We start from the raw sequence: 19,069 nt of genomic DNA, 5'->3' as shown, positions 1-19,069 counted from the left end.
ATGTAAGTAATAAAGCAAAATGCGGTATTTCAATTTCATGACAATTTCTTAAAAAATTTCCATTAAAATTTAATTGAATCTTTAACAAAAATAAATAAATAAATAACTGAATATTTGAAGTTTTATTAAAGAGTACTCAATTCAATTTAATGGAAATTTGTTACGAAATTGAAATTAGTAAATCTTAAAAATAGGGTAAACATTTTTTTTTAGTGTATTTATAGACAGTAAATTTTCTCGATTCAGCTCCCATTGGCAGGTGTGGTAACTCTTACAGAAATTATGCAAAAATGCAAATAAACTGTAAATATTCAGCAAACAAAACAGTTTGCCACAAATTATTGCCAGAATTTTGCAGTTCTTCTCCGGTAGTGGTAAACCTGCAGCAAACCTTTGGCAACAATGGACATTTTGCCAGTACTGACAAACACTTCTTTGGCATCGGTGAAGAGTTTGGCGCAAAGTTCATTTGCTTGTGAAAATACCGAGTGGCAAATATGCGGCATGTTTGTCAAAACTCTAGATATTGGTAAGGGGAAAATGTTAATTTTGGACCCTGGTTTTCAGCATAGAAGTTGTATAGAACTGTTATTGCAGTATCATTACCGGCCTGCTGGGTTCAGCAATTATGTACTGCACTTTTAATTACTGGCAGCACTGAATATATACTTGTTCTTGCCGCAACACAACTGTGCATCTCTGCAGGGAGGCATTAAAATCTCGCTGGAAATTTTACCTACTCGTGAAGATTGTGCCATTTCTATTTCAGCATTAGCAGACTAGAAAATCAGTTTGTCTTTCCTGCAGGCCTCTCTAAAAGCAATCTGACCACGGCAGTCTATTTGAACGTATATAACCTCATAGTGTTCTATTCAGCCAATTATTGTGCAAATGTATTCAGCAGCACAAGGCTGGAAAATACAGTAGCATTGGCAAATTCTTCGTCTCAGCGAATGGGAAAACACTTGACAATCAGGGCCGGAGGTTCCAATACAAAAATCTGTTGGTGTTTGCCCATGTCCAAATACGGGGTTGTTCTGGAAAGTGATGCTAGTCAAAAAGTCTTATTCAGAGGGATTATTGACCGTTTTTTCAAACCTAAAGTGGATTTAACCACTCTAATAAATATCCCATGTAATTGCTTATTTTGTGTAATTAATAAATAATTGTGTTAAATAAGTTCTACTTTTTTAAAATGTCACTTTAGGGAGGAGGGTTATGGTGCTTTGGGTTCTTTACCCCAACATACACCGATCAGCCACAACATTAAACCATGTGCCTAATATTGTGTAGGTCCCCCTCGTGCCGCCAAAACAGCGCCAACCCGCATCTCAGAATAACATTCTGAGATACTATTCTTCTCACCACAATTGTACAGAGCGGTTATCTGAGTTATCGAAGACTTTGTCAGTTTGAACCTGTCTGGCCATTCTCTGTTGACCTCTCTCTTCAATAAGGCATTTCTGGCCACAGAACTGCCCCTCACTGGATGTTTTTGGCACCATTCTGAGTAAATTCTAGAGACTGTTGTGTGTGAAAATCCCAGGAGATCAGCAGTTACAGAAATACTCAAACCAGCCCATCTGGCACCAACAATCATGCCACGGTCCAAATCACTGAGATCACATTTTTTCCCCATTCTGATGGTTGATGTGAATATTAACTGAAGCTCCTGACCCGTATATGTATGATTTTATACACTGCACTGCTGCCACACGATTGGCTGATTAGATAATCGCATGGATGATTGTTGGTGCCAGATGGGCTAGTTTGAGTATTTCTGTAACTGCTGATCTCCTGGGATTTTCACACACAACAGTCTCTAGAATTTACTCCGAATGGTGCCAAAAACAAAAAACATCCTATGAGTGGCAGTTCTGTGGACGGAAATGCATTGTTGATGAGAGAATGGCCAGACTAGTTCGAACAGACAAAGTCTATGGTAACACAGATACCCGCTCTGTAAAACTATGGTGAGAAGAATAGCATCTCAGGGTTGGCACCGTTTTGGCGGCAGGAGGGGGACCTACACAATATTAGGCAGGTGTTTTTAATGTTGTGGCTGATCGGTGTACATATATATTATTTTTCTTTTATCTGGTACTGTTTCGAAGAAAGACAAGAGAGATGGACTAGTCCAGGTTATTTTTATTTGTGCTTCATGATTGAAATATAGTGCTTGTTTTTTTTTTTTTAAAAAAGGAAACTACATGCACTCTCCTGCCTCTTAGTGTCTTTCCTCTTCCTTTTAGGAAGCTTTTCCATGTGAAATGCTCATCATTGCAGTCACAAATAAGCTTTTTAGATTTTTTCTGTTATTAAAATAGCTATCGGATGACAGACAAGATAACCTGTGAAAGTAATCTGCTGCTTCAAAAAGTTCTTTTGAAAACTCAGAATTACACCTTTCTTGTTGGACTAAACTTAAGGAATAAACGTTTCTGTTAATGAGATTGCAATGAAAACATTGTCATGGCTGAACGTGAATTTTGAATATACAGCAAACCTGTGTTGATTAGGCTGCAGCCTATTATCAATATTTCTTCACACTAGTTAACGAGAAGTTGCAGAATGTGTAAAATCTGGCAACACATAATTTCTGTGAAATGTAATTATTGCTGATTATTGAAAATTCTCATCATTTACTCACCCTCACATCATCTCAGATGTGTATGACTTTCTTCTGCAGAACACAAACGAAGATTTTTATAAGAATGTTTCCACTCAGTTACTCTCCCTGAGGAAGGCTCATGCCGAAACGCGTAGTAGAGCTGTTTTACCTTTTGTAAGCCATGTGATAATAAAGGCTTTTTAATAAGAGTGCCATGGTTATCCAGCTTTTTGTTTTTTGGACTATTATGAACACTTGACCATAGAGCACCTTAAGTTTACACTCCAACATGGAAGCACTCACTATCTTTGGACATTGTTTAAATATCTCAGCTCTGTTGGTCCTCACAATGCAGGTGAATGGTGACCAAGACTTTCATGCTCCCAAAAAAAAAAAAAAAAAAAAAAAAAAAAAAAAAGACAGCATTTAAGTAATCCGTAAAACATCAGTGGTTAAATCCATGTCTAAAGAAGCGATATGATAGGTGTGGATGAGAAACAGATCAATATCAGTCCCTTTTTACTATACATCTTCACTTTCTTCTTGATTTGTTTTTTTGGCGATTCCCATTCTTCATGTATATGGCCACCTACTGGTCAAAGGTGGAGATTTATAGTAAAAAAAAATACTTGAATATTGATCTGTTTCTCACCCACACTTATATCACTTCTGAATATATGGATTGAACCATTGGAGATGTATGGATTACTTTTATGCTGCCTTTATGTAATTTTTGAAGATTCAAAGATCTGGCCACCATTCACTTGCATTGTATTGACCAACAGAGCTGAAATATTCTTCTGAAAATCTTTATTTGTGTTCTGCAGAAGAAAGAAAGTCATACATATCTAGGATGCCATGAGGGTGAGTAAATGATGAGATGAGAATGAAATTTCATTTTTTGGGTGAACTACCCCTTTAAGTGCTTCTGTCCCTGGATACATTATTCCAAAAATCTATATAAGCTTAATGTTAACACATCAGAGATCTACTTGCTGAAATATGTATATTAATAAGAGAATATTATTCAGAAATGAAATGAGAAAAGTAATCATGAGATTCCTTGCCTTAGAAAAATTCTGCCCAGCAGATAAACCCATCAAATGAGAATTTCATATTGTTTTCCAGCCATGCCTTGCAGAATTTTATCTCGAACAATCAGTTAAAACATTGTCTTTTGTGTTCTTGATAGAATCAAATACCCTTTCTGAGCAAAAGAAATCCTATACTGTATATCGCATGTAAAAAAAAAAGAAAAAAAACAAAAAAAAAAGAAAAGAAATATTGAAAAGACTGCACCAATTTAGGGAAAGAATTAATCTTCCAATGCAATTTCTGCAATTACGATTAATGAATCAGATTGTTAAATGACAGTATAATTTTGTATAAAGACAGTAATTGTCTGTTTCAATTGGCCTCATCCAAATTAAATTAGAAGGCATTAGATTAGATTTTATGTTTAGAAGTTGTGAGGAAAGAAAACTATTATAAGCAATTGACAATAAACAGTATTGCAACCTGCCAATCATATATATGGCTAAAAAAAAAAAAATTGTAGATCCCTGAAACCTAAAGTAGCGCTTTTTTTCTATTGCCAACTGGCTTTGGCACAATGGACTGAAAATGGAGGTAGTGTGCACACATCCAAAACAATTAAGGGCAAGTGCACGATCAAAAAAGGTAACAGTTCAGGCCTGATTAAGACCTCAGTGGTCAAAAAAAACGCTGTTTGATTAATTTATTAAAATATATGGAAGCATATGTAGCTGTGTGCTGGTCTCCTTTTTCACTATGAGGTATCATCGCTCAGTAGATTTACAGTGGCCAAAAAGTATTTGGACGCTTAAGCTAAACTTTAAAATGCATGAATTCCTTTGCATTTGAGAAGAAAACATCAAACCAATTTGCATTTATTGTAAAGAAAGAACACTTTATGTTATCTTTCTGTACAATAAATGCAAACTGGTTTGATGTTTTGTTCTCAAATGCAAAGGAATTCGTGCATTTATAAGTTCAGCTTAAGCATCCAAATACTTTTTGGGGCCACTGTATGTCCCTGCACTGCAATCTTGTAGTCTTATATATTTTATTGGAGAATACAGACAGTCCAATCTCACTAACGAGCCCCTCCTTAAACACTTTCTAAGAAACAGTATTGAGCTACAAAATAATGGATTATTGCCTAGTAAATTCAGAATCCTATCTTAAGGGAGTTTTGAAAAGAGTTTTGGATCAGACGTCAGTCTTGAAAGAATGAGGGAACAGTTTGACTGTGTTTTTAAATCTGTCCATGTTCAATATGTGAATTTATGAAATATATATAAATATATTCTGAGTATAAAAAATATATCACTGTTGTATTAACTTAAAATAGTGTAATCATGTATCTCTTATTACAGAATTTAGTGCCTTTTTTGGACAGTAGACTGTTCTGTAATTAATATGTAGTATAAAACGCATATGCCTTGTTACTTTTTTAGGTTTTGTTTTGACACTTTTGGTTGTTTTCAAACTTTGTTTTTAAGTTGTTTTTATTTTCAAACTGTACCTTCTAGAGAATAAAGTTCTAATGAGCAGAAAAAAACATTGTTTAATTGCACACATTTTTTAAACATTACTCAAGAACAATCTTGATATAACAAAAAGTTGTGCACATTTTTACATTATAATAATACTAAAAATTACAGTTATGAAATAAAAAATAAATTGTTACTCAAATTGAGACTTAAACCAACACTCTCTCATGGCGAAATCGTCAGGATTCATACGACTGTTCTAAATTTGGCTAATTCGTATGATATCGTGCGACTGCACTCGTTTGAATTCCTATGACTTTCACTACAGCTATTGACGTCGCTGGACATCGTTTCCATCTAATACGCGACAATTACTTGCTTCTGTCACACACAACAGATTCCTATCATGTTTACACACTCTACTGATCGGTTAAGTTTAGATAAGGGGTTTGGGTGAGGGCATAATATTAATAAGCATGTCCTTAACGCCTCATGCACGGAACTCGTGCTCACTTCCGCATTAGACATCCGGGAGTTTTCACGTGGTGAGTTTAAGCAAACAACATCGTATGAGATCATACGAAATAGCCAAGTCGTAAATAATTTACGAGTTCTCATGAGATCGGGTTGCTTAAACTGAAAACTTTTCAATGCATTTAAATGAAGCCTTTTTAAAAAAAAATTAAGAGATGAGTTGTGTTGTTGTATGAACTTAATTTTGTTAAAGATTACGCAATTCGGGCCTGGGTAGCTCAGCGAGTATTTACACTGACTACCACCCCTGGAGTCGCGAGTTCGAATCCAGGGCATGCTGAGTGACTCCAGCCAGGTCTCCTAAGCAACCAAATAGGCCCGGTTGCTAGGGAGAGTAGAGTCACATGGGTGACATAACCTCCTCTTGGTGGCGATTAGTGGTTCTCGCTCTCAATGGGGCACGTGGATCGCGGAGAGTAGCATGAGCCTCCACATGCGGAGTTTCCGTGGTGTCATGCACAACGAACCACACGATAAGATGCGTGGATTGACGGTCTCAGAAGCGGAGGCAACTGAGACTTGTCCTCCACCACCCGGATTGAGGTGTGTAACCGCGTCACCACAAGGACCTACTAAGTAGTGGGAATTGGGCATTCCAAATTGGGAGAAAAGGGGATAACATTTTTTTTTTATAAAGATTATGCAATTCAGTTTTTGAAACTGAAATGTGTAAATCTTAAAAATAGTTTTTTTGAGCGTATCATACCTATAATGATATTAAAATTCCAGTATCATATTTAAAATATTAGTACATAATACATAGGAGTGAGGACATTTTTATAACAAAATTGTCAAAACTCCAGGATATGTTATAAAAACATTTTTCTTTCTTTTTTTTTTTTTTTATTCCAATGTGTCTTTAAGTCTGAAATGAATCTGGATTTCTGTACATACAGTTATGGCCTATGAAAATTATTCATGTAGTAAATGGTAAATGGTAGTAAATTATTCAAGTAAACTTCCATTTTGCAAGTTTAAACTGACTGCACGCAGGTTGATAAAATGTTCAAGAACTGTTTGCAAATTTTTAATGGACCAAACTGAGCAAGCAGCAGACATACATTTTTACAAAAGTACTAGTAACAAGACAAATGTGTAAATCAGTTCACTTTATTTTTCCTTTACAGCCAGATTATTGTACAGTCAATAGAAAAGAAATTATAAATGAATTATTATACATGATTATTCTTTGGATATCAGCATAGAATTGCAGATAATGAAATTAATCAAACCCAAATTGAGCTCAGATTGAACTCTTAAGATGTGACTATATACAACACACACACACACACACACATATACTCTGTTCCAACTGCTCCATATAATCAACAAATATGGACATCTTTAATAACATAAAATCATCAAAACTCCAGGATGAGGCACACACCATTGCTACTCAAGACAAAGGAGGAGACCACCAAATGCTCAGAAAGGGAGAAAAGGAAACAAAACAGAAGTGGAGCAGCAACTTCCTGCCAAGAACTTTGACATCTGTGTAAACACTGCGACAGCAGGGCCAATAGATCCTTTTAAAATCTTGTTCTCCTTGTGCTCTGAATGGGAAGGATTTCAAACAGGAGAAGAGCACTAGAATCCACACCTGCATTAAGTCAGAAGAGTCCCGGATTGAATGCTTCAAAAGGCCACTGTGTGGTTGCTCAGATATGGGTTTAGATCTATGCCACTTCAGGAATCCACATGATAGGTCATGGTCTCATTAACACTACTGGAGACCTACTGAGATTGATCACAATGTGTTTAGGATTTATTGACATGGTAAGACAAATTATTAATTGCACGTGAACACCTAGTACACCAATATAAATCTAGCTAATAGTATCTATGTTCTGAAATGTAAGGGGATCAGCTTATTGAAAATGTCTCCAATTAAGTTCACTTGCCCTTTTATGGTGACAAACCATAAGAGACCATGTTGTATGAGTCCCTATAAGCATTTAGAATGCTACTACTGAAATGTATTACGTCAATAAACAGACATCTTTTGAGACTTTAGATTCCAAATAAAACAACTCCATCACTGGCATCACTGAGGAGTGAACTATTGTTAGTCAAAGACCAAAGAAAAAGGACAAACAAGCACCTCAGAGCATTTGTGTTAACTTTAGTAGGACAAGTAGACACTAATACGACCAGTCAGGCCTAAATATCTTCTTGTCTGAAGCCACTGGGGTTGCTAATAAAAGCAGCAATGAAGTCGTGTTCCATGTGTGCGTTTCTTTTCTTCCATGATGAATGAGGCACAGATCAAGATAAATTACAAGATGGAAAGACCTCAACCCATTTTTTACATCTGAACACAAACATCTAGACACCACTCTGCAGGTAAACACAAATCAAAGGCAATTTGAAACTCATGAATGTGGAAAAAATGCATCTTTCCTCGGATCAAAATTTAAAAAATGCTTTTGACTTCAGCAACAAATCCAGTGAAATGCAGATTTACAGTGGATCATTGGTTAGTTTAAGTTAATTTAGAATAAAACTACTGTAAGTACCCTTTGGGCACATAAGCTACTATAAATCAAATGTGCAAATTAATTTTCCATTCATGGGATTTTTTTTACACAAAATCAATATACATACCTACAACCATTAAAATATATTTTAATAATTTGATATTGCATTAGATTTCAGAAATCATTAGAGGACTTCCACAAAAATAGAATATAAAAAGAATGGAGTAACACGTCTTTTTTCTCCATTATGATGTGAATTTCAGGGCATTATATGGAACCGTACTCCTTATTAAAACACTATAAATGTGTCCATTTTATGATACAGTTTGCTAAAAAAAATTTTATTTTATTTTTATTAAATGACATTTTAAATGTAATTAATAAGATTAACCAGTAATTGTTTCAACACATAATTCTTTAGCTCCAAAGCTAAATTTGAAACTGGAATGTGTTTTTACTGTGACCTTCTGGTGAAAGAACTTTCAAAGTCAATCAAATAATAAAAACTGTGCTACTTTTCGGGAAATTGCAGTACAAATAATTACAATTTTGCCTTCTGATGAAGTAATTGCAATAACCCCATTCTAATTAAAAGGCTGCTTACTAAAATGCGCACCAACCTACCAGGTTGTATTTCAGTGTTGTAAATAAGCCCTTCTTAAGTTTATTTCAGTCCATCATCAGTCCATTAAGTTAAAGTATCATTAAGCCAGTTAATATAAACAATGTGCCAATTCAATCACGTCAAAAAGTTTCTCCCCATACAATGACGGATCCAATGGCTAGTTCCATACTGATCGTGACACCATATGGCACCATACCAAAAAAAAAACAAAAAAAAAAATGGTTGTGTGGATTATGTCCTCCAATCACAGACCCAGTAATAGTAGCACTTAAAATGAACAAACCGACATCAACTACCTGCATTTACCTGCTCAGGGCAACACCCATTTTTTGTTTTTGTTTTTTAAATAGAAGGATGCACTTACAGTAAATACATGCATACCCCCTCAACAGTGGCTTCAAGCTGAAAACCCACCTTGCCATCTTACACATATATCCAATAACTTTGTCTGATCCCTGAGATAATCTCTTCCACACAGACCAAGCCCTTGACCAACATGTTCTTGCTAGTGTTAACAAGGACTAAAAAAAAAAAATCAATAACTGACTGAGCTAGGAAGATGAATCAAGCTTAATTTAAAATATCAGTCCAAAAATGGATTCTTGATAAAACTAGAGCACAAGGAGAATGATGGGTTGACCCCAAAGAAGAGGGAGCCTCATTCATTCTGAATGAATATTTACGATAATCTCGAGGTGACCCATGATATTGCATACCATTTACAACAGTCATATCCCACCCATGTGTTACACATAGCACTTAAAGTGATGTTGTACCACCTCCATGCAAAGTTGGGTCTCAGAAAGAAGATTAGCCCCAGCACAGTGATGAATGTAGGTGGATCCTCCAGTAGATTTATATTCTGTAATTGGAGTTCATCTGCAATAACATTTTAGTTGCATCCTGGTCAACTCAATGTCAATTAGCTGGTCCAAGATTTGCGATTCTCCCCTTTCTGAATGGCAGTGCTGGCCCCTCCCCGAAGTTGCTGAGTTAACTCCCCACTGCGGCGATTTTTGGCGTGACTTTTGGAAGCTTCCCGTCGAATTAACCGATCAGAACGTACTAGCACTCCATAACCAGGGCTGCAGCGGAAATACTGGTGGCCATCAATGGAACCATCATTTTTACCTTGTAGATAAAGGACATAAGGGGACAAGTTAGTACTTCTTGTCTCACCAAACAAACATCTCAGAAAAATTGTATGATATTGGATCCTTTTCACAGTACATTTACATGCACAGTTTGATTTCTTTCTGACTTAAATATCATATAAACATTTAATCCATCTGGCAGTCCAATTTTTGCACATTTGGACAAACAGACTTAGAATTCGATTGCAGCTCAGCTTTGTCCAGCACGTGTACATATTAATCGGCCCGCAACTAGCCTCTGCATTGTACGCATGCTCCAAAAGAAAGAGATGACTCGTGACTTGTATAACGGGTACTTCCTCAGCTGATGTCCTTCCTTCAAATATTTGATTATGCATTGTGTCATGTATACTTGGACAGATATTAGTGGTGTTTTTTCTTTTGCTGTTGAAGCAAATGGGGATGCAAAATTAAGTTTTGCTGTGCTCTCCCATTCATCACTGTTGTTTACTTCCACGTTCTAAACTCAGAAATATGAAAAGAGTCCACAAATATCAATGAGACTAACCTGAGGGAGTGTCTAGTTCCACCCCGACCCAGATGCCTTCTGAGAAGTGTGTCGGGCCGATGTAGCGAACAGTGCCAGACTTGTTAGTTCCCACAGTTACTCTTCCTCCTACCTTGAGCCAAGCAAATTCCTTGGGTTCCACATCCTCATCAGAGGTTATCTCGAGCTTTTCCAGACTGTTGGTTTGCCGACTTTGTGTTATGGTCGCTTTTCCACCACTGTCTCCTTGTTCCTGACCAAGAATGCTAGTGAAAGACCTGAGTTCATTGGCTCTGACCTTCTGGAGGGAGAAAGGGTTATCTGTGGAGGTACTTAACACTTGGGGAGGGGTTGCCTTTAGCTCTTCTTGCTGAGAGGTGACACCATTCCTGAGAGCCACCTGGGTATTTTTGAGGCTCAGAGTTTCCTCAATGGGGTCGTACTTTAGCCCAGCTTCTACAGGAGCAATAAAGGGATTAACAGGTGTTGGTAGACTGTCTTCATTGTTGTCGCCTCTGTGACTGGATGCTATAGGGCCCATCTGAGTACTGGGGGTAGGGGTAAGGTCCCCGCAAGCAATGGAGACGTCAGAAAGGGTGGCAGTGGAGACACTAGTAGAGAAATAGCCACTGGAGGCCTCGCTGATGGGGCTCAGGGGCAGGTCATGCGGATCATGCATAGAGGATTGGGCATCAGGGCCATCTTGGTGTCTGTCTGAAGCAGAACTCTTCCCTACTACTGTAACCTACAGGGAAGCACGTCCAAAACCACAAGGAACATTTAACTATACCTCAATCTACCACCTGACTCTCACACAGAGAACACATGCTTGGAGAACTACAGATTTAATAGCATGCAATTTACATCACATGCCGGAGAGATAGACAGGGATCTCAAAATATCTTCCATGGCTATACTTTGCAAAATACAAGTTTGTAACATTTCATCATTCATATTTATTTAAAGGGAAAGTTCACACAAAAATGAAAATTCAGTCATTATTTATCATCTCCTATTGTGATCTACAGAGGGAGCAAGTCATACTGGTTTGAACAACATGAGGGTGGGTAATTGATAATGGATTTTTCATTTGAGTGAACTATGCCTTTAATTTTGCCAAAGACAGAGCATGTCGTTTTGTGATCTACTTACCGGTTCTATTCTTATTCTTCCTTCATCGGGGCTGTTGGCTGTTTGCATCATTATTCGTGGCATAAGCTGGCGAGATGAATGGAACACATTAAATACGTTTTTACGATTTCGGTAATGATGTTCAGCCCCAAGCTCGATTTAAGTGTCACAGGCTCATTTTTTATGTCTGGAGCATTTGGACTATGTTTGATCTAAAGTACTGACAGATCAAAAAGTCTGCGTGCCGGGGAGGAGTGATATACAAAATGAAATATCACTGTATGTGTTTTTTTTTCCCTCTACGCCTTCATCGAAAGAATGCTGGGAGATATGATGAAAGGGTACGTCTTGACAATTAATCTTGGGGAAATTAAACACAGCAGTTTATCTATGGACTCTAGCCTAACATATATTCAGGTTACTCTGACATGATCTACTTTGACAAAATGAGGACACTGTTTTAATCATAGGAAACCAAAAAATCCACCAGCAACGAATAAGGCTTAAATTTAAGACTTAATTTGTGTCGTACGGGAATGATAACATCTCATGGATATATTGGCAATGTAGTGGCGTATGGAATTTCTGTCTACATGGAAATGAGGGAGCTAGGAGACAGAACTACATTAAGCTAGTATCTCAAATTGACTGAAATTAAACTGGTAAAGAGCATTTGCATCCCTCTTTGATTACCTTGTATGATTTACTCATCTAAAAGCAGCACACTTCTGACAGGCTTTATAGGCACTAATTCAGTGGTTTTTATGGCAGATGCTTCAAATAATATTTTTTTTTTTTTTTTCATGAATCATCCTATTGGAGTACTGTCACCACACTCCTTGGGAATTTACATGCTGAAACATTTGCAAGCTTAGGTATTGCTGCTCTGTAGAATAAATAGATTAATTCAAAAGCTTGTCAGAACTTTGGAAAAGGAATGACAAATAAAGAAGGAAATTAAAGTCTTCACACCAAGATCAAAAGGAAATTATATTTTGCATTAAGAAAATGAAGGCAAGTTTTAGGAACATTAAGATTTTGCAGTGTGGCATTATTTTCGTAACAAATAAGCACATTTGTCCTTAAAATTCTCATTACTGTAATAGCAAACACAATCACAATCTCATTACTCTAGAGCAGGGGTTTTCAAACTGGGGTCTGGGGGCTGCAAGGGGGTGCTAGGAGGTCTGCAAAAAAAATTCAGAGAGAAAAAAAAAAATTGACATTATTTGACATTAAAACCGTTTCATTCTGAAATCATTAATCACACTTATCATTGTATCGACAGCCATAGTAAGAAATCATAAATAAAAATAAATTGGCATAGAATTTCAAATATTATTAAAAATTGCTTTTTTTTCACAATACATATAAATATTTTAAATAAAATATTAATAATAATAATAATATTTTCTCTTCAGGTTTATACATCTAACATCTTACTCCAGCATAAGAAAGATAAACTGTCAACTTAAGTAAATATATTAATAATTTATTTTGGCTTTAGTACAATGAAAATATAAAAAAAAAAAAAATTATTTACTTTAGCGAACAAGAAGTCCTTTCAATTACATCAGCGTGAATTAAGTACAACAAATACTACAATAATATATACTTACAATTGTCCATCATTAGTAGGGATTTTTTTTTTATATGGGGGGGTTAGATGTGCTTAATTATCATAAAATAATATCACAACTATTTTGCAACACATTTTTACAACCTCAAAATGAAATTATTTTCTTCATGCAAAATAGAAATTTGGTTTTGGGAAGAACTATGACCTGGACATTTCTTGCCTATGTCATGGGATTCACTCCAAGCAAGCTCCATCATCCATTTAGACATTCGCATTACTCAATAAAATTGTGACCAATAGAGACAAATGTAGCCAAACCTGCTGGGAGTGTGGAGAGGGTCTCAAATCTTTCTTGTCATCGCGTACTGGAAACAGGGACTTGAGCAGCTTGGGCATCTGAGGGACCAGGGCCTTTACTGGGGAGATATAAGAAGCAGCAAGCCCTGATAAACCTGTGGGTGTGTCGGGTAAGAGACAAACAAGCAAGGTAGAAGTATGGAAAGAGACGACAGAGACAGTGAGAAAGGAACAGATGTGAAAGAGATGAAGCAAGATGTTGAAAGATAAGTCATATTAACAAAAATGTCAAGTTGACATTTTTGGCCGATCACAAAAAGACAGGGTGAAAAGAAGCTATAGTGGAACGAGACTGGGAGAGTTTGCTTTTATTCCAGTTTCACTGTGGTGCCAGTTTTAATCCTTTTTAGTTTGCTAATTTGGCATCAGTAATGAACAACATTCAAAATTCTAATTCTCTACTAAGAATTTATAGCTACGACCAGCTGAGCAGTTTTGTGAGATGAAAGTTTACCCTAATTGTTAGATGAAATGGCATTCACAACCCATTTTACTTCCGCATGTGACTCATTTCTAAGTGAAACAAGACAGAGTTACATTTTATCCATTTGGAATTGTTTAAATTATGAAAAGTGGGTGTTCCATTCCAGAATGGACTAGCACAGCTAATAGGGCACAGTCTCTATGATAGTGGTTTTAATGACATCAAAAAAGGCAAAAAGCCATTTCAAAGGTGGAGCAAGTTATTGCATTTTGATTAACATTTATGAAGACAAACAAGCTTTTCTTCACAATAATGTGCAATATATAATGCACAAAAAGACCAAGAACATTTATTGAAAAAAAATACATAAGAGTCGATTTTGATTTCATGTTGAATTTAAAGATCCAGTGCTGGTAATCGAAAAGAAGATGGTTTGAACCACGCAAGAAACGATTCATGAACAATCACCATTGTGCCATTGAGCAGCATCAGGTTAAAAGTACAGTACATCAATTCAGGTAAATGCATTAGCTAAATAACTAATTAGTAAACCAGGTGAGGAATGACAACAAGACCAGGCGGAAATAAATCCAACACATTGCTGCACGCATCACATATGCAGAACATAATGCAGTAAGTTTCAAGGACAGTCGAATAAGGAACAAATGATGCTGGAAACGGAAGAGGAAGATTGTTTTATTGCAGACAAACCTGACCATATCTTGTACCACTCACTTTATGAGGGGCTATTTTGCCATTACCTTGCTCAGGGTCCTGATTCGGACTCTGCATAGGAGGTGTAGGAGGTCTAGATGGTCGTGTTTTGCTGAACTGGGAGGATGTCATGAAGATATCTTGCTGACTTTCCCATAGATTCTTATACAAGCAAAATGGATGTCAGAGGTTACAAATGAACAGTTTCCTGTGGTGACCATGTCTTATTTTCACTTTCTTTTATAGTCTTACCTTTTTGTCATCCAGTACAGAGTTTAGAGACAAATCCTGTTTGCTTCCAGATAACTGCAGGAGAGAGAGGGACGTTTTGAATTTAGAGAATGTGCCAGATTCTGATGCTGACTGTTCTTAACATTTCTCTCTAGCCGACTTTAAGGCTACAGATGTACACTTACCCGATGTACACTGGGAGAACTAAGACTGCGTCTGCTGCATTTGCCTTTACCTGCCAAATGCTCCTTCACTGCCACCTCCTGTAACACATAATAATAAAAAAACAGAATTACAAGATTTACATTATTTAACAGAATTACTATACAGGACAACATGGGAGGCATATGAAAACAGAACTGAAGTGAGATAGCTGTGCAAAAGCATGGGGAAATCAGATTCATGGGGAACGCATTTCTTTGAGGCATCATTCAAAAGTGTTCCCAGAAGTTGCTGAGTTTTATGGTTAGTTTTTAGTAGTGAAATATATTTTTAATTAAATACTGCAGTTTATCAATGTGACATCACTACTTCCAAAACACTAATCGGATGCAATTTGGAATAAAAAATGATAACTAAAGAGTCTAGCATGCTTATAATAAATAAAATCTTAAAGTGATAGTTAACCCAAAAATGAAAATGTCTCATTATTTACTCACCCTCATGATATCCCAGGTGTGTATGACTTTCTTTCTTCACCAGAACACATTTGAAGAAAAATAGAAAAATATCTTACCTCAGTAGGTCCTTAACCCTCTGGGGTCTGAGGGTGTTTTGGGCCCTGGAGAAGTTTTGACATGCCTTGACATTTGTGCTTTTTTCAGTTGCTTAAAAACATATTAATGTTCTACAGTGATAACACTGTATTCAGCAAAAACTGGGCTACAATATGTGAGCAACATGTATGTACATGTTTGTATTTTTGAGAAAATAACGTTTATGCATTGTTTTTGAAAAAACTAAAATTTTAAAATCACTGAAATAAGGCCATATAACACATACTAATCATTTGTTCACAATACTTTTGAGAACTGGATCTTGTAGCCTAGAGTTTTTGCTACAAAATGATGTGAAAACCATCCTGATCATTCATACAAAACAATATAGTCATTTAACTTTTGTAAGACACTTTTAGTGTTAGAAAGGCCATATGCGAGGAGGCGTGGATGATCATGAATATTGATGTTATTCACACATGAGGACCCCTCCCCTGAGAGAGAATGAATGTGAGGAGACTTAATAATTGAATGTATTGTTTGTAGCTTATTCACAAAATCAAGTTTAAGTTAAAAGAAGTAATCTGAACACATTTTCTTTACATAAAGACTTTACTTAAAAACTTTAGACCAACGCTACCATTTAAAAGTTTTAGATTGGTAAGATTTTTTAATGTTTTAAAAAGAAGTCTCTTCTGCTCACCAAGGCTGCATTTATTTGATCCAAAATACAGCAAAAACAGTGATTCTGTGAAATATTTTTACAATTTAAAATAACTTTTCTATATGAATATATTGTAAAATGCAATTTATTCCTGTGATCAAAGCTGAATTTTCAGCATCATTACTGCAGTCTTCAGTGTCACATGATCCTTCAGAAATAATTCTAATATGCTGATTTTCTAATATGGGCATATTTACAGCACGTTTTACACATTTACACCCGAACAGATATTTGCAAGCACAAGCTTCGTTGATCATGAGGCAGCATAAACACTAGTTAAAATATAATCTAAACATTCATATTATTTTTTATATCATATTACTTATCATATTTATATCATACAGCATACAATTTAAATACCTGCTTTAGTAAAAACAACATTTAATTGCAACTAAAACTTGCCTGTTAGGACATATTTCAAATTTCAATATTTTGAATACTGGCTGGCAAGTCTGGAAATAGTCCAACTAGTAAAATATGTACATGTTTATATAAAATAGCATGTCACCTAATGTAAGTAAAGACTTACTCATTTGAAATTGTATCCTCGGCTGGATCAAGTCACTCTTCAAACGTTCATTGTCGGATTCCCACCCTTCTTCTGAGGAAAATGTGAACTCTTCATCACTATCCAGGAGCTTCCTCGCCTGTGTAGCATTCCATCTTCCAAACGCGCAGGAAAGTGAATGAATCGGATGATGCACTTGATGTTTTTTTAAGGCATTGTTGGAGGCGTTTACCATTTGCATTGATTGCCTCAGCACATTACCGTATGAATAGCGCGCTCTGCTGGTGGGTGTGATCACATTAACGCTAATTAGCTGAGCCAGGAGAAACTGTACATCGCGTTGTTTCATACAGATTACATTGTAGGAGAATATTTGTTTTAAATTTGAATTGTTTTGTTTAAAAGTAGACATTTTAAGCTTTCTTTAGACATTTATTTCATGTTTGTCTGATAAATATTTGCGGAGCTTCAGTTCATTTTTGTGACGTGTTTCAGAAAGATGCTCGCGGAGACAGAGACGGCTGAAAGCGCACCCTGTTTATTTTCTTTATTTTACAAAAGCACAAGGTTTTGTTATTATTGTGAGTGTACACAAATAAAAGTAGACCCTTTATAGTCTCTAATGATGGCTTACACTTATTTGTATGCCCAAAAATGACGGAGTATTTTAAGTTGTTTCCGCTGTTATGAGGGAAAAAATGCGTCGACCCCTGAGGGTTAAAATGCAAGTGGATGGCGATTTCTTTTTGAAGCTCCAAAAATCACAGACAGTCCGAATAAATGTCAGATACAATTCCAGCGGTTAAATTAATGTCTTCTAAAGCGATACTTTTTTGCGATCACTTTTGGTGCGAAAAAAGATACATTTTTAAGTACTTTTTAACTATAATCAAACGTTGTAAGCTTCACGAGAGGGTGGAGTCCAAGCGGTCTCTCGTGTGACGTATTCCGTTGCCATGATACAGAAGGATTTCTCACATTCTCCTCTCGGTTGAGACATCCAGGATAAGCACACAAACGCACCATTGTGAGTAAAGAAATGGATAAATACATATCTAAACCAAAACCAACCAAGCTACTGTACAGCGTTCCTCCTTCTCACTTGTAAACAGCGCTGCTCTTCTGGCTGTGACTCAGTTCTTGCGTGTTTCAAATGCCAATGCGATTACGTCACACGCGCTTACCGCTATGATTTAGAGTTAAAAAAAAAAGGACATAAATATTTATCTTTTTCGCACCAAAAGCAATCGTGTCGCTTTAGAAGACATTCATTTAACAGCTGGTATCGTGTGGATGGCGTTTATGCTAACTGTCTGTGATTTTTGGAGCTTCAAAAGAGAAATCTCCATTCACTTGCATTTTAAGGACCTACTGAGCTAAGAGGTTCTTCTATTTTTCTTCAAATGTGTTCTGATGAAGAAAGAAAGTCATACACACAAGGGTGCGATATCATGAGGGTGAGTAAATAATGAGAGAATTTTCATTTTTGGGTGAACTATCCCTTCAATTCTCAGATAATATATATAAATATAAAGAATGTTTGTGAAGATAGCTGTGACCTGTCTCAGTCGATCCAGCGTGAGGATGTTCTCCACGGCCAGAACACTCCGCAGGTACTTCTCTATAGCAGCTTCATTGTCTGAGGATTTGGGGTTCTCTGCACTGGCAGCCACACGGGCGAGCATCTCCCTGTCCTCCGAACTCTGACTGTCCTGCTGACGTACACAGACAATACAGGCTGAGAGTAATCAAGACTCAGTTGAGCATCGTTACCAAAGCAAAACGGAACTTTTGCAGACAAAAATAAATAAACTCTAATATACATAAATATAATCCTGATATGGCTACAAATTCCCTTTATTTTTCAGCCAATTGATGATATTAAGCCAATTGAAGATGATAGATAGATAGGCAGACAGAGACAGACAGATAATTTATTTGCTCTGAAATAGTTCAAAAGTGATTTTTTTTTTTTTTTTTTTAAATGAGAGGATCCATCGTTTCATTCAAACAGCCATTGTAGGCATTAAATAAAAATCATTTTAAAGTAATGAGGGCATGTTTCCTCCACAGTTTTTCACTAAATGAGCACAAGGGAGAATGAGATTTTATCATTTTCATCAATATACACTTTTATATTTATATTCCACATACAATGATAATATCAGCTACTAAAAAGCATTATTTACCTTAATATATTTTTAATAATAAATAAAAAAATAAAAACTTTTTTTTGTGAATGAACAAGATGTTCACTTAATTTCTCGGAACCCAGTTAAAT

The 19,069-nt window shown here is 36.3% G+C and overlaps 1 protein-coding gene across 5 annotated transcripts in view; it reads right to left on the bottom strand.

Moving 5' to 3' along the window:
- Nucleotides 1–4,049: 4,049 nt before the first annotated feature.
- LOC127411477 (kinesin-like protein KIF13B) overlaps nt 4,050–19,069 on the bottom strand; it is a 72,394-nt gene continuing 57,374 nt past the window's right edge. For 2 of the 5 annotated variants that reach the window (XM_051647062.1, XM_051647064.1), the window contains 8 exons: nt 18,348–18,503; nt 15,026–15,103; nt 14,862–14,915; nt 14,657–14,771; nt 13,433–13,530; nt 11,557–11,622; nt 10,426–11,149; nt 4,050–9,894 (listed from right to left, as the gene is read on the bottom strand). In XM_051647062.1, the coding sequence (XP_051503022.1) occupies nt 9,686–9,894; nt 10,426–11,149; nt 11,557–11,622; nt 13,433–13,530; nt 14,657–14,771; nt 14,862–14,915; nt 15,026–15,103; nt 18,348–18,503 (1,500 nt within the window). In that variant the 3' untranslated portion in view covers nt 4,050–9,685. Of the gene's footprint in view, nt 9,895–10,425; nt 11,150–11,556; nt 12,723–13,432; nt 13,531–14,656; nt 14,772–14,861; nt 14,916–15,025; nt 15,104–18,347; nt 18,504–19,069 lie in introns of those variants that run through there. The other 3 variants (XM_051647063.1, XR_007892287.1, XR_007892286.1) reach the window with 3 other exon arrangements.

The sequence above is a fragment of the Myxocyprinus asiaticus genome, chromosome 20, assembly GCF_019703515.2.
Source record: "Myxocyprinus asiaticus isolate MX2 ecotype Aquarium Trade chromosome 20, UBuf_Myxa_2, whole genome shotgun sequence".
Classification (NCBI taxonomy): Eukaryota; Metazoa; Chordata; class Actinopteri; order Cypriniformes; family Catostomidae; genus Myxocyprinus; species Myxocyprinus asiaticus.
This window is presented reverse-complemented; position numbering and strand designations above follow the sequence as displayed.